Below are 14,888 nucleotides of genomic sequence, written 5' to 3'. Positions count from 1 at the left end.
TGCCACGTGCAATGACCACACCACAGGCCTCTGATTCGGTGGAGGCCACTGATTGGGTGGCGCGCCAAGGCTGACGTCACCGCCGCGGAGTGATACGAGGGGCGGCGGGACTTTCGTGAGTGAGTGGGTTCGGGAGAGGGACTTGGCAGTTGCGCGGCAGTGGGTCTTGCGCCGAGTGAGTCTTGAGACGCAGTGGAGTGAGTGAGTTGCGCGGCAGTTGGTACGCAGCAGTTTGGTAGAGAGTGAGTTGCGCGGCAGTTGGTCGAGTTGGGAAAAAAAGATCGGCGAGCGCCGAACGCGAGTCCGAGTTGGTGCAGAGCAGTTGCGCGGCAGTTGGTTCAGAGCAGTTGCTCTGGCAGTGGACTTGCGCTCTCGTTCCCCCCTTTGCCGTTCTTCGTCATTCTGTGTTCGTGCTCGAGTTGATTGTCGACCTCGCTTGGAGCCGCTGGCCTGCGTTGGACGCGCGGTGCTTTTCCTGCTGTGGGACTCGTGGTGCTTGAAGCGGTGCTGGTGCTTGAAGCGGTGCTGGTGCTTGAAGCGGTGCTGGTGCTTGAAGCGGTGCTGGTGCTTGAAGCGGTGCTGGTGCTTGGAGCGGTGCTCGTGCTTGGAGTGGTGCTCGGTGCTTTGGAGTTTGGAGCGACGGACATTGTGGTGTGCGATCGGCGCTTGTAGAGCTTGGAGCGAGGCCTCGTGGGTGCATCTGGGCCGAACGGAGCCGTGTTGGACGGCAGCCAAAGACAAGACGACAAGAGACAGATAAGCTCGCACACGACAGACGCACATAACGAACGTGTTTCTTTTGTTAATCCATTCCTTTGTTCTTGTTTCTGAAGTCGGTGTGTGGGATCCCAATTTAGTTACCTTATTTTATTATCGGCGCATATTTTCCTGTCCTTGCTTTTATTCATAATAAACCCATGTATTATTTTCTATTCCCCTTTAAACCTGTGCCCGCTTGAGTTAATCCCCTTGCAGGACCGGAGCTACGTCGGTGCGCTGAAGGTAAGCTTTTTCCGCAGCCTCCATTTTCCTTCTTCCTCCCGCGCTACATATAGCCGAATCCATGTTTGGGTAGTTGCCTCCGAATAAGACCATTTAGGCCATCCGCAACTCTGGTGTTAACCGGAGTTGCGCGACAATATTAAATAATTATATCTCTGAAACCGTTCACCCTATCGATGTGAAATTTTACAAATATCATCTGACAGCACTGTTGCTTATAGTTTGAAAATGATGATGTCATAAGTCACGTGGTTTGGCAGCCATCTTGGATAGAAAAACGAACCTTATCCGATGAACACGAAACTTCACAAACGTGATCCATTACCCATAAATATGCAGAGTGATGGCATCTACCCGTTGTAGGACCATGCGGATTGCGGAGGCATGTTGGTGACAGTCACATTGTTCTAGTTGTTTATCGTCGCCATTTTTCATGATTTTTCAAATGCAGACATCATGTGACTCACCATAATGGCACTTTAAATACACGAACCAAGCACCAAATGTCTTTATGGCAGCCACAACTTCTGTCATTGTGTCAGGAATGTCTGTCCGAGGTCCATTTTCCAAGTGTGAACAAGAGACCACCGATGTGCTTTTTCTTCATTCTTCCTTCTTCTTCTTCTTATATCATAGAAGATTTGTCAAAATGTACACAAGTGGTTATAAAGCCGGTGGATTGGGCAACATTTTTAAAACGTCTAGATTTTCTCTCTTGACCAACGGTCAACAATGGCACAAAGTAATGGCATGCCGATCGCTTGACAGCATACATAAAATGGCTGCCTGGAAGCCAGTCTCATTCCTCTGGCAAAGCCGTCAGAAGAATATTGAAATGCATGGAAACTACTGAAATTGCGATGCATGAAATTAAACATTGGGGTTAGCAGGAATTTTTGGTGGTATTTTGGTTTTTACGCCTTGTTTAAGCTGCATTTCCAAAAATTAATCTCATGTTTGCACAAGTATGTACAGTTTAATTCAGAGTTCTAGATATCCTTGATCACGATGCGATCTGAGTGACCCGGGTTTCTACAATGTTTCTATTGATCTGCTTTACTCACAGTTGCTCCCATTGTTCTTCAATTACTTTTAGGCCAGCTGTTTGTGACAACGGAGTCTGTGGTTGATGTGCTTGTCGCTGCGGACATGTTGGGTGTGGTTGGAGCAGTGGCAGTATGCACAAACCTTCTTGCTGAAGTGCTGACTCCATGGAACGTCCTGGGAGTGTGGGAACTTGCAGCAAGGATAGGTGGTTGTGAATTGCTGGTGGAACAGTGCACAGCATTTGTAGAAGAGAAGTTTTTGGAAGTAGTTCAGGTAGGAATTTTTTTGATTTGCTTTTTTTGATTTTGTAATGATGGTAATTTAATTTTGTTTAATGACCCAAGACTGGTTTATTTGAGCTTGTATTTAATAACAGTGGCCAATCTAATGGTGATTTTACAATTATATGACACTTTCAAAATGATGTAATCCACTGCAGATTGCTTGGCACACATGCAGAAACCCAGAGTAACGAAGTCGATCGGGGTGGCCTGGACATTGGACATATTTAATGCCTGCCAGATGAGGATTGTAGAATAAAACGTCAAAAAAAAAAACTTTTAAAGAAGCCGAAAATATTTGTAAACGTACGTACGAGAAAGGGGTGTGCTTTTACACAATTAAATAGTTGGAGAACTTCCTGATCAACTCATCCAAAAAGTTTAAATCTTGTAGTGCAAATTGCAAAACGTCTTGAATGTGTGGGCCCATGAAAGGCCTGAAGGTTCGTAGATGGGTGCATTCTACCCACCGCTTTGTGCTTCTTAACACCGATTGGAAGGTCATATTTGGAACTGGTCTATGCACAGAGCCATTTTAAAATGGTGATATTTACTATTAATCATGTTTGGGATGAGGGGGAGGGTGGGAATGGCAGTGGGAGTTTTATGGTGTGTGTGTGTGTGTGTGTGTGTGTGTGTGTGTGTGTGTGTGTGTGTGTGTGTGTGTGTGTGTGTGTGTGTGTGTGTGTGTGTGTGTGTGTGTGTGTGTGTGTGTGTGTGTGTGTGTGTGTGTGTGTGTGTGTAATTAAGACGACTCTGAAACTGCTCAACGAAACAAAATTGAAACTTGGCAAATGTCATCAACTCCCTGTGAGGTATATAGGGCGATAACAATGACATCAGCAGTGAAGTGGTATTCCAACCATAATTGGTTGAATCAAAATCCTTATTCGAAAAATCTGAAATTTCATATATCTGATCTATGACCCAATGTGAGTGAAGAATTAAATTTAAGAATTCATCAGTCACATGGTCTGGTGGCCATATTGGATTGAAAAAACTAGAAAGAATCTTCTTCTCCACAACTGCTTTAACAGATGAATGCGAAACTTCATGCATATGGTCGGTCAACTAGCCATGCGGAAAACAGTTTGAAATATTTTTCCTATTCCCCTTCATTGACGCAATTTAGCCTTGATGTGCGTAAAAGTGGTCACTACATATCGTAATAATCAATAAAGCTATGGATAATGGCAATGAATGTGATATCATAAGGTGTGTGGATGACACGGTATATGGGCCATCATAATAGTTTGTTCGGTTAACGATGGTACTTTTATTCAGAATGAGCATGCGATGAGAGAATATGTGCTCCACCGAGTGCCGTATTAGTTGATTAAGTAGCAAGTTGCTCAATTCACTAAAAGCTGCTTATGTTGGTGATGTAGAGTCAATCGTTGCATAGTGTTCATATCCGCTGTCTACAGTTGGGTGTGAATGCCAAAGATCGACCAGTACTATCTTGCTATAATTCAACCAATAGCCCGTCTGTCTGTCCGTTCGAAGGTACCGTAAAAACTGCTGAACCAATCGCAACGATATTTTGGGTGGGTAATCCTGGGATCTCCAGGAGTAAAATAGGCTATTTAGTTTTTCCCAATTTCAGCTTTGGTCTCCAGCATTCTCAGGTTTGGACTCCCGCATAACATTTGCGTTCGCATAACGTTCATTGTGACGATGTTGTTTTCCCGGGTGCCGCACAAACGGCTGCACCGATCGCTGCACGGCTGCACCGATCGAACTCGGTGACCTCGGACAAGACCTTTTATGAGAACACGGGTTGAATCCCTGCTTGAGAGAATTCCAATCCCCTCGCTCCCCACCATCACGGCCGTCTGTCCAACTTACAATCCCACGAGATATGCGGAAAGGACGACCCAAAACCAATATAAACATCATTTGTATATAAACATCATTAAAAGTAAAAAATGACCGCGGCCAAAGTTCAAACGCCGTTTCATCTCCACATGAGAGAATTCCACATAGCTATTTGGGTGGTGTATACGCTAACAGATCGCTGTCTCCATCGATCTTGCCAAGGCCGTAACACCGATCAGCTCAAAATCCTTTTAACTGCTGATTTGGTACAGTTACACGTATCGGGAATTTGGTACACGTATCGGGAGTACATACGACAAAGCGATTATGAACACTATTATCGATCACGATCATCACGATCATCGTGTATCGATCACGATTTGAAACACGATGGAATAAGGCCAAGTAAAAAAAAAAAAAAAAGTTTCTCGTTTTTATTTACTAAAAGCTTTTATTTACTTTTAGTAAATTTACTTTTAGTAAAATTTTACTTTACTTTTAGTAAAAAAAATTACTAAAAGTTTCTCGTTTTTTCTCGTTTTTATTTTATTTACGCCGCCTACTTTTATTTACTATTTAATACTTTTTTTTTTTTAATATATACTTGTTTAAAAAAAAAATCGTTTTGCGAAGAAACGGGCGTTTGCTGATCGTATCTTGTGCATTGATGATCTGAACTATTATGGATCCCGCCCTCTAACGGAACTTCCTGGTTAATACATGCCAGGCTTAACGCAGACACTTTGTGCTAAAGACGGTCAATTCTCGCAGCGGTTGTGCACTGGGCAAGTGCAATTTACGTGTAAAAATCTTGCATTTCATTCTTTTAATGGTACAAATTTGAGTAGGGAATATGACGATATTCGTGTGTGTAAGCATACGTTCGTATATTAAAACATATATTTATTTGCTAATTTGGAAATGAAATTGCAGGCCTTTCGGTAACAATCAACACTGACATGTTTCACATTACATTGGACAAACTATAGAGTCTTTAAGTCAGCCACAGTGGTCATTCAATTCATGGCAGCCATCTTGGAAAAAAATAGCAAAAAAAATGAAAATAGTAAATAGTAAGGGTCCGATAGTAAGGGGAAGAACCCTCCTTTTTCAAAAAAGTCCGGACGAGAAACTTTTTTTTTTTTTTTTTTTACTTGGCCTAATATTTACCGATTTATGAACAGTGATGTGGCTTTTATTTAAATTCTAAAGATACTGTTTAGATTTTGATGATTTGCGTGTGATATGATTCAACGGATGTTTATATGAATCGTTTAAAATAAAAAAAACCTTCAATTTCTGATATTTTGCCTTTTCATTTGGGCCTCACAATTGAAGCCCCGCCCAAAGGGCGGGTACTGTTGCTCGTTAAAAAAAAAATCCTAATTTTCATAAGTACAGTATTTGGTCGGTTATTTGCAAATTTTTACTGAAAGAAAGCACATGTTTGGTTTGTCTCTCTGGGAAGTAGTTGGAATTATAATTTGAAGCAACAGCCTATTTGTATAGACCCATGCAAGTTCCCAAATATTGTCAGATCAACACATCCATGTACTTGTCATGAGGTGCATTAATCCTTGCTACCTGTAATGATACGCAGGCACCACGTGCTGCCAAAATGGCAATGGCGCTGAGATGCACTTTGACCCAAAAATTGACGACCCAAATGCACTTCGACCCAAAAACCCCAAAATGAATCCACACAATGCACTATAAGGCTTACACTAAAATTATTATTGATGATTAAAGGAAGATATTCACTCAGGCTGGGCATCGTATCGGAGTGTACTGCCCCTCAGATGGAGCAGAATGTAAATACGAATTCCTCGGCTAATTCTCAGATTTCAAAGCAGCACGTATTATTCATGTGCAGAAAATGCCATTGCTTTGTGCATCCCGCCCGCCTAAGGAAGATGAATTTCTTGCACTGCCGGAGAGTACTCTTCAGCAATTGCTGGCCAGTGAGGACCTTCGGGTGTCGGAAGAGATACAAGTACTGAGTGCTGCTCTACGTTGGCTGGAGTATTCCCCAGCAACCCGTCGTTCCCGTATAACGAGCCTCCTTGTCCACATTAGACTTCCACTCCTTTCTCTCACTCGCACTGTCCGCCTTGTCCAAGGTGTGCCTCATTGAAACCTTCATTGCATAAGACCGAGGAGCCAGTGGCTTGCCATTTGTGCTTCCATTTATCAAATCGAAAAATTGTACAATGTTATTTCTTTCAGCGTCGTTTGGTTCTTGTTCCTGCAGATGTATCGGACCTGAGTTTGCGTGTAGCTCTGCAGGTTCTTCTTGCGGGGTTTTTAAGGAAGGGACCGGGCAGGAGAGTGTTTGAGGGGCGAGGAAGGGCTGGCGATTCTCGGCCTGCTTTTGCCTGTTCCTTGCTCTCAAATTCTCTTTCTGAACCCCGTCGCAAGGCGAGGAAAATGGTCTATGCTGTGGGTGAGTGCTGAGTACATACAACTTGTCATGAATCATGTGTATACATTCTGTTATACAATTATAATACCGTACTATCATGCGAAGTTCCATATATTTGTTTATTTTGATTTGTTGTCCACCGTCAAACAGCGGAGCGAAAGGGGGACTATAGTTTTCCCGTCCGTGCGCGTGTGTGCATAAGCGAAGGACCGAATTCTAATTTGGTGTGTGGGTGCAACCCACGTCAAAATCCAAGATGGCCGCCGCCATGTATGTGACGCCATGTATGTCTGAACATTGTGAGCAGAATATCTTGAAAAATAAGCGAAGTACCAACTTCTAATCTGGTGTGTGGGTGTATTTAGGCATAAGGAAGAACCCTATCTCTTCTCCTTCTCCCTCCTTTTGCTTTAAATATTTCCCTATTGATTCTTGTCTTTTTTGAAATTGTTGTTTCCATGTATTGTTATGCATTATGTTTGCCACTCTGTCAAAGCGCCTTTGGGCTTCTGGAAAAGCGCTATACAAAATAAATGAATTATTATTATTATTATTATTGAAAATTGGGTCGCCACGTCAAAATCCAAGATGACCGCCACCATATATATGTCTGAAACGTGAGCTGAATATCTTGAAAAATAAACGAAGTACCAACTTCTAATGTGGTGTGTGGGTGTATCTCGGCATAAGGAAGAACGCTATTGAAAATTGGGTCGCCACGTCAAAATCCAAGATGGCCGCCACCATATACATGTTTAACCTTGTGAGTGAAATATCTTGAAAAATAAACGAAGTACCAACTTCTAATGTGGTGTGTGGGTGTATCTCGGCATAAGGAAGAACCTATTGAAAATTGGGTCGCCACGTCAAAATCCAACATGGCCACCACCATATATATGTCAACCCTGTGAGTGAAATATCTTGAAAAATAAACGAAGTACCAACTTCTAATCTGGTGTGTGGGTGTATCTAGGCACAAGAAAAAAAAACGATCTAGGCACAAGGAAGAACGCTATTGAAAATTGGGTCGCCACGTCAAAATCCAAGATGGCCGCCTTGCGTCTTCCACTTTGTCAACTCACATCACTTCACCGACGGGGGACCTAGGCGTAACGCTTGTTAAAAATGTAAATCTTTTATTTCAGTTGGGTGAGTTACAGTGACAGATATCTATTCCATTACCTTCTGTATTTGTGTCGAATTATCTTTTTTGTGTTGTGTTTTTTTATTTATTTCGTAGCATCCCAATCCAGTACAGCTTCACGTATTTGTGGTGCTTTCATTGGAAACTGTTTTCTTCTTCTCCTCTGTAGAGACTGTAGATGTCCGTCTTTATTTCAGAAGATAAGCTCGAAGGTGCTTTTGAAGTTTCTCTAGTGCCAGTGGGTTACACATGTTTTGGTCGAATCAGAAAGCATGCGCCATGTTGTAATCTAATATGCTAGTTACCATTTCCGTATCGTAACCAAGGAATGAGAGAGTGGAGGTGGTAAGTAAACCTGGATTTTGGAAGTTTAAACAGGATGAGGTAACTGGAAGAACAAGTACAGGTAAAGTTTTGTTATCTGGCACTTGCCAGACTTGAGAGGTGCTGGTTAGTGCCATGTGCCGGTTAGTCGATGTATGTGGAACAGTTGTTAATTTTAATTTTTTTTTTCAGTCTAAGGCATGTAGTAGAGCATGACCATACACATACATGTTAACGGAGGTGGATACTTCAATACCTCTGAGGTCTCCGTTTGGATTCCATCTCATGAAACCCACCCACGTGTGGAGATAGCAGCTAACAACAACTTAAATGCACACACACACACACGAAGGTGCTCCGTTCCACCTTTTGAAACCCACATATGGAAATAACTTGACCTCAACATTCACAGTCCAAACATTCATGGACTCCGCATATTCATGGTTCATAACATGTGACCTGCTTCTACATTCGCGTATTCGCGTTTATTTTATTTTATTTTTAACAATTAATCGATTTTTAAAATCATTATTATTTATTTTTACACATCAGGACTCGCCTTCTATATCAATGATGTAATGTTAGCTGACAAGAACATGGTAAAAATGTTATCCGACACGAGCTCGGCCTTGAGGATGTGCACGGCAGTTATCAAGTAAGAGAATACATCAGCTGTCTTCTGGTTTTCCAATTTTTTGAAAATGTTCTTCAACAACGGGTACAAATATGTGATGGAACCAATGATGGAAACTTTCCTTGTCCATCCAAACATTACTTGGCGCTTTGTATTCAACTGATAAATGCAGTTGTCCTTTTTAAAATTTTAAATAAATAAATAATGCCAGTTACTAAAGCGCGCCAAAGCTTTACCTGTATATACGGGAGGAGCTATAGATGGTTGCCCTTTACATCAAAAATATCTCGTTCATCTGTTCAATTGGGGTTCCGAGGAAGTCATTTCCTTGTTATACAAAGCATGCATTCTTGTCCTCATGCAATATGGTAAGATGTTCTGAAGTCATCCTCAGTTCACACTGAGAAGAAATGGACTCCAGATGATCTCTAACAACCAAGCACCAATTATTCACACACCATCTTTACCATTGCTGTTTCCCAACCCACCTTTCTCCAGGGGGGTTTTCTCGGTGGGTAGGTGCCCGGTGGAGTGACGGGCGTGCCCTTTGTGCTGTGGAACGCTTTGATACCTTTGGTGGACATTGGACCGCAGATTCTTCGCTTCACCAGGCACGCAGTGGCCTGGCACTCGCAACCCTACACGGAGAGGTGTATGCTATTGGGGGTAAGTATTGGCAAAACAAATGTACTTCCATTCAGCATTTCACGTATACCTGGCACCTACCAGGCTTGTCCATGATAAGTTTTTATATTACCGACATTGATTCACCCTCCCTGTTCCAACACACACACACACCTTGGCATGTAAAATGTGTACTAAAAATGGAACTTAGAGTTTCAAGACTACTGATTTAAAGTAAATGTATAAATGGTATACCAACTTATTTATTTGTTTGTTTTTACTCCAAATGAGCATGTTCTTATGCTCTGTCCAGCACTCTTTTCATGAAATTGTGCTTTATATATCTGGCAAAATGTTTGCTGGTTGCCATTACCTCTTCCTTCCCCCGCAGTGTAAAGCATACAGGGTTATCCAGACTCGTTACTGCATTTTACACTCATCCTATCCAGCTGTTTTGTGACAAAAGCTTAACATTCTCCAAATAGCCAGGTGTTTGCTTAACAGTTAAGGTGACTTCCTTAACATCTTCGGGTCTTGAGATTGAGCCCCTGCCGTGCGTTTAAATAACACTCGTTGGGTTGACTCAACCTGTCATCCTTCCGAGTTCGGCAACATGAGTACCAACTTACTGAAAACACGGGGCACTGCATCAGCGGCAAAGGCTGCATAGGTAATATTAATAATAATTCTCTAAATAAACATGTCCAGTAAGCTTGCAATGTATACAAATCCTTGCCTGTAAATGGCTGATTTATCATTGCACACGCATTCGTCAAATGCATCAGTGGGCACCCATACATTGCAAGTGTGTATTTTGAAACTCATGAAGCCTGCATGCGTTTAATTTATCCCAGAAAGAAGAGCAAAAATAATGTTTGAAAGCAAATCTGGAATTTTTGTGCCGATACTTTACAAGTGTAAGAGTCTCTCCACCATCTGGTACTCTGTCTCCACCATGTGGTGGTACTATACTCTGTCTCAACGAAATACATGGGGTACTGTACATCACGTGACGCTCACTCTTTGCATCTTGCGGAAGAAAGAGTCATGCTCCTCCAAACCAACGAGTCCCAAGTTGCTTTGCTCATGAGCGGTTCATACGTACGAGTGTAGGTTCATATCGTAGACATTTTTTTTTTTTAAATACTAATAAAGATACCTTATGGGGGTTGGTTTGTAAGTCCAGGTGTTCATAAATCGGGCATTCATAAGTCGGGGACTCCCTGTATTTCACAGGAGAAAGTGATTCCATGATTTTTGCATCTGTGGAGCGATTTGACCCAGGCCGACACCAGTGGACGAACGTTGCCTGCCTACATCATCCTCGTATGGGCCTGGGTGCTGTTGCTTGCAATGGTGCTCTATATGCTCTGGGTGAGATTGGGAGTGTGGTGGTGAAGGGCGAGAGCAGGGATGTGCTTCGTTACGATTGCATTGAGGAGCGGACATAATACCTGCTCTGTGTTTGTGACTGGGATGCTTTATGTTTTGGATACCAGGTGGTTGGGTTGGAGCAGAGATTGGACGGACAGTTGAACGATTTGATCCAGACGAGAATAAATGGGAGGAAGTCGTAGAAATGGCAACTCCACGATATCACTTCGGCTGTTGTGAGATGGGTGGTAAGTTGGCTCGAGTGAGGTGAATTAATGGGTAGGGAACACGCGACTTTTGAGATGGTGTAATCCACCCCTGAATGCTCAGTGTGCATGTGCAGAAACCCCTAGCAAAGAGGTCCACCGAGGCAGCCGGATGTATATCAGATAAGAATTGAAACTTGAAACATCTCAGAGCTTTTAAAGAAGCCGAAAATACTTGGAAACTGACCTGCGATAAAAGACTGTGCCTTTGGAGAAATTCCTGATCAACTCGTCCAAAAAGTTGATATCTTGCAGCCCGTATTGCAAAAACCCAGGACGTTATGGGCAATGAAAGGCCAAAAGGTTCGTAGAGGGGTGCGTTCCAAACAAACCTTTGTGCTTCTTAACACCAATGGGAAGGTCATTATCTGGGGCACAGGATAAAGTGAAAATGGTGATTTTACTATCAATCAGGTTTGTGAGGAGGCGGGTGTGGGGTGGTGGGAGTTGGAGTTGCAAGTTATGCTCAATCTATTAACGCTTTTTCAACTTAACACCATTGACAAAATACTCAACACTTACCCTTCCTAATTTTCGCATTTACGTTTTTTGATGCGGCTTAATTTCGCTAAGCTGCACCACAACATCTATGCTACTCTCCCACACTTCACTCCACCAAATAGGTTCACCGCACATGTTGTTCCACTTGTCCAGGGCAGCATCGGGTCAAGGACGCACCAATCGGCCACACCCGCACGTTGTCTGTAGTATCAAATGGTATTGCTTGACCTTCATTGCGTGCTTTTTTGTCAAACTTTCCCAAAACCCTTCATGAGTGTAAAACGACCAGCAAATACTCCAGCAAGTCCTCCTGCTCATAATAGTGCTCATAAAACTATTAGTTTGGACATGAAATTAGATGTGGTGAAACGGCATGAGCGTGTGGAGCGTCTAGTGCACATAGGCCGTGTACTCAGGTTACCTCCCTTGATGGTGATGACAATTATTACTGACGCCAAAAAAAATTTAGCCAAATGCTGAAAGTGTCACCCCCAGAAATACTGTTAGAATCATGAAGTGTAGAGACGCGATGATGGAGAATGTGGAAAAAGTATTTGGATCGAGGGTCAAAGTCGAGGAAATGTGCCAATGAGTTTGATATAATGATCCACATAACTCTTCTTCAGATAACGAGGATCTATGATATCTTCAGATATCGATGTTTTGCATAGATTCGTTTTATTACTGTCTTTGGTATTTAGTTTGGTTGTGTTAGTTAGGATGACTGAAAATGACAGCTCAAAGGCTTCCTTACTTTATAACATTACCAAAAGCACCTACTCCATACAGGAGCAGCCAGTGGGATTATGTTATGATCTTCATTCAAACGTTCCAAATTACCTTTCTCTGCATAATTCAAACATGGCAGTGTACTGGAAAATGTGGGAACAGGATTACTGTACTGTAATGGGTGGGGACTTGTAATACCCCCCCTCCCACCTGGAGGCGGCGCTACACGATATGCATTTACATGGAGAATTTGTGCCCCAAGCCACCAGCAAATAAAAAACACCTCAATGCACTAATTGGGGTCATGATGATCCTATTTAGCAAGTCTGGATGTAATTGGCCCAGAGCTGTAGGAGTAGCGTGACAAACGCGCAAACACACACACACACACACACACACCCCAGTCTGTGAATTATAATCAGGATTCATATGGGAAAAGTGCTTTTGTTTTATGCTTTTTAGAATTACGTGAGGGTCTTTCGGAACACATCTCGAGCATAAATAGGGGAATGCATGTCGGTGTCGCATTTTGAAAATTAACTCTTCAGAGTTTTTCATCACCCAAGTAATTAAACAGAAAGATGTAACCATTTAAACATTACAAACCCAAGTTTTCTCACATTTACACCCATGTGACCATTCAGGTGCCATCTATGTCGTTGGTGGCCTGGATGAAACCGGCACAGAATTGGCATCTGCCGAGCGCTTTGATCCTCTGGTAGCACGGTGGATACCTTTAGTCTCCATGACTATGAAGCGTGGGTACCTGACATTGACGGCTGCAGGTGGGCGTCTTTTTGCCGTGGGCGGCTGGAACGAATCAAGTGGTGCACTCAATTCCGTTGAGTGCTATGATCCTGAAATTGTAAGTCTATTATCATATACCATGTTATTTAAAATGAACAAATGTCTGATTATGGCAGGATGTGACGATTTATTAGCAGGGGATCAATTACACCGGGGATAAATTACAAAAATTCCTGCCATAACCAGAAAGCCTGCAGACTTGTGCATACAAAGGAAGAAGATTATCTGTCTGAGAATATAAGGTATTTGCTGTGTTTTTGTCTGTTTTCGAAAAGATTGTTTTATTTTGAATACCTGTAGGCTGAAAAGATTCTCCAGATCACTTCTTTCAATCTTCCTCTTCAAGGTTGTGCCCCTTTGTCCACCTCCCCCCTCTTCTAGGAGTGCTGGATTTCCGTTCCACCAATGTCAGTTGGCCGTGCAAGTTGTTCTGCCGTGGGTTTCAGTGGACGACTGTTTGTCACTGGTGGGCGTGCCCCACCACCTCATGCCCCTGAAGCACCTGCCATCTCCCTAAACTCCGTTGAAGTTTTCGAGTTTGTAATAGGCAGAAGGACTGGAGGTGGGCAGGAAGCCGTTTGTGGCAGTTGGAGTATTGGTTCATCCCTCATCACAGGCCGGTGTGAGGCCGGGCTAGTTATCTTGTAAGGGGCATTTGCTTCTTTTTAACCTCATGAAATGTGCTATTTTGCCCATTCTCTTATTCCCCCTCCCTCACCAACCAAATATACCTGCCCTCCAACCACATATTCCTCCTTTTCTCAGGTCTCCTCGAGAACCCAACTTCCTTTTTATTTCTCTCAACTCCCGATATTCCTACCCTCCTTCATTGCTTGATATATACATTGCTCCTTTTGGAGTTGGTTCCGGATGGGATTCTTTGAGAAGTTGGATGGGAAATTTGACAAAAGGAAATAAAGCTTTGAAATATATGTGAATGTGAAGTGGGATATTTGTATTGATGGGGAATTTCAAATTTGAATTGGTTAACAAGTCTGCTGAAAACTAACGGTTTTGTTATTTATTGATTTTGATTTCATCTGCACTTATGCCTTTCTGTAGATTTATTTGTATACAAGAGATTCATAAAGTTTTCATTGTTATTTCTTTTTTCTTAACCAAACGAAATAAATTATAAATTCGGTTTTCAGAATTGTAGCCTTGTTTTTGCTTTCTCTGAACAAATGAATCGTATTTTCAAATTGGCATGAGTCCGGAGTATCAGTATGTTGTAAATACTCGGAAGGTACTGGAGTACGAATGTAATAAATACTGGAGTAAGGTTATCCACATGAGTATCTTAAAATGAGGGTGGCACGACCAATTTAGTACAGCTGCCCAGTGGGCGAGGCTCAGGTCTACATCTTCATCTGAGACGATGCAGACAGCATGGCAGGTGGTGAGGATCCTCCCAAAGGGTGGGGCTTGGGGTGATGCAACTGTAATATGCAGATAAATGAGACCAAACGTCATTCTTATCTTGTGTGTGATATTGGGTGTGGTCAGACGAGTATCGGTGGGCTCCACCTTTTTTTTTTTTTTTTTTTTCTTTTTTTTTATGAAATAAAAACTGGAGGGCTGCGATCGGAGATCTCTGATGGTTCCCGGTATAGTCGACTCATAATATTAGCCAATTGGTAGAATTTGAAATTCTGCTTCATCATTAAAATAATTAATTCAAAGTGAAAATGTTTTTAAATAATTAAAATTATTTACCTGCAATTGAAAAAAAAAATTAAGTGAAAGAAAAATTTAACATTTGAAAATGGGAAAATTAAATAATGGAAAAAATATCTTCTAAATGTGGAACACCAAGACTAAACATTCAATGCCTCCTTCTGGGAACCATGAAAAGAGGCCAATGAAAGAAGCCTGGAAAGGTGGCATGCATCGCAGGTGCGTGTCACCCTGGTCC

The 14,888-nt window shown here is 42.3% G+C and overlaps 1 protein-coding gene across 4 annotated transcripts in view; it reads left to right on the top strand.

Moving 5' to 3' along the window:
- The window catches only part of IPP (intracisternal A particle-promoted polypeptide), a 30,943-nt gene extending 16,684 nt beyond the window's left edge, over positions 1 to 14,259 (top strand). For all 4 annotated transcript variants that reach the window (XM_068111219.2, XM_068111203.2, XM_078771702.1 and 1 more), the window contains exons 3-10: positions 2,099 to 2,322; positions 6,058 to 6,268; positions 6,400 to 6,591; positions 9,171 to 9,338; positions 10,533 to 10,670; positions 10,796 to 10,918; positions 12,811 to 13,031; positions 13,355 to 14,259. In XM_068111219.2, coding sequence (XP_067967320.2) covers positions 2,099 to 2,322; positions 6,058 to 6,268; positions 6,400 to 6,591; positions 9,171 to 9,338; positions 10,533 to 10,670; positions 10,796 to 10,918; positions 12,811 to 13,031; positions 13,355 to 13,621 — 1,544 coding nt within the window. In that variant the 3' untranslated portion in view covers positions 13,622 to 14,259. The remainder of the gene's footprint in view (positions 1 to 2,098; positions 2,323 to 6,057; positions 6,269 to 6,399; positions 6,592 to 9,170; positions 9,339 to 10,532; positions 10,671 to 10,795; positions 10,919 to 12,810; positions 13,032 to 13,354) is intronic.
- Positions 14,260 to 14,888: the final 629 nt, after the last annotated feature.

Source organism: Myxine glutinosa, chromosome 1 (genome assembly GCF_964187855.1).
Source record: "Myxine glutinosa chromosome 1, kmMyxGlut1.1, whole genome shotgun sequence".
Taxonomy (NCBI): domain Eukaryota; kingdom Metazoa; phylum Chordata; class Myxini; order Myxiniformes; family Myxinidae; genus Myxine; species Myxine glutinosa.
Note: the sequence above shows the minus strand (reverse complement) of the source record. Positions and strands in the feature narration are given on the sequence as shown.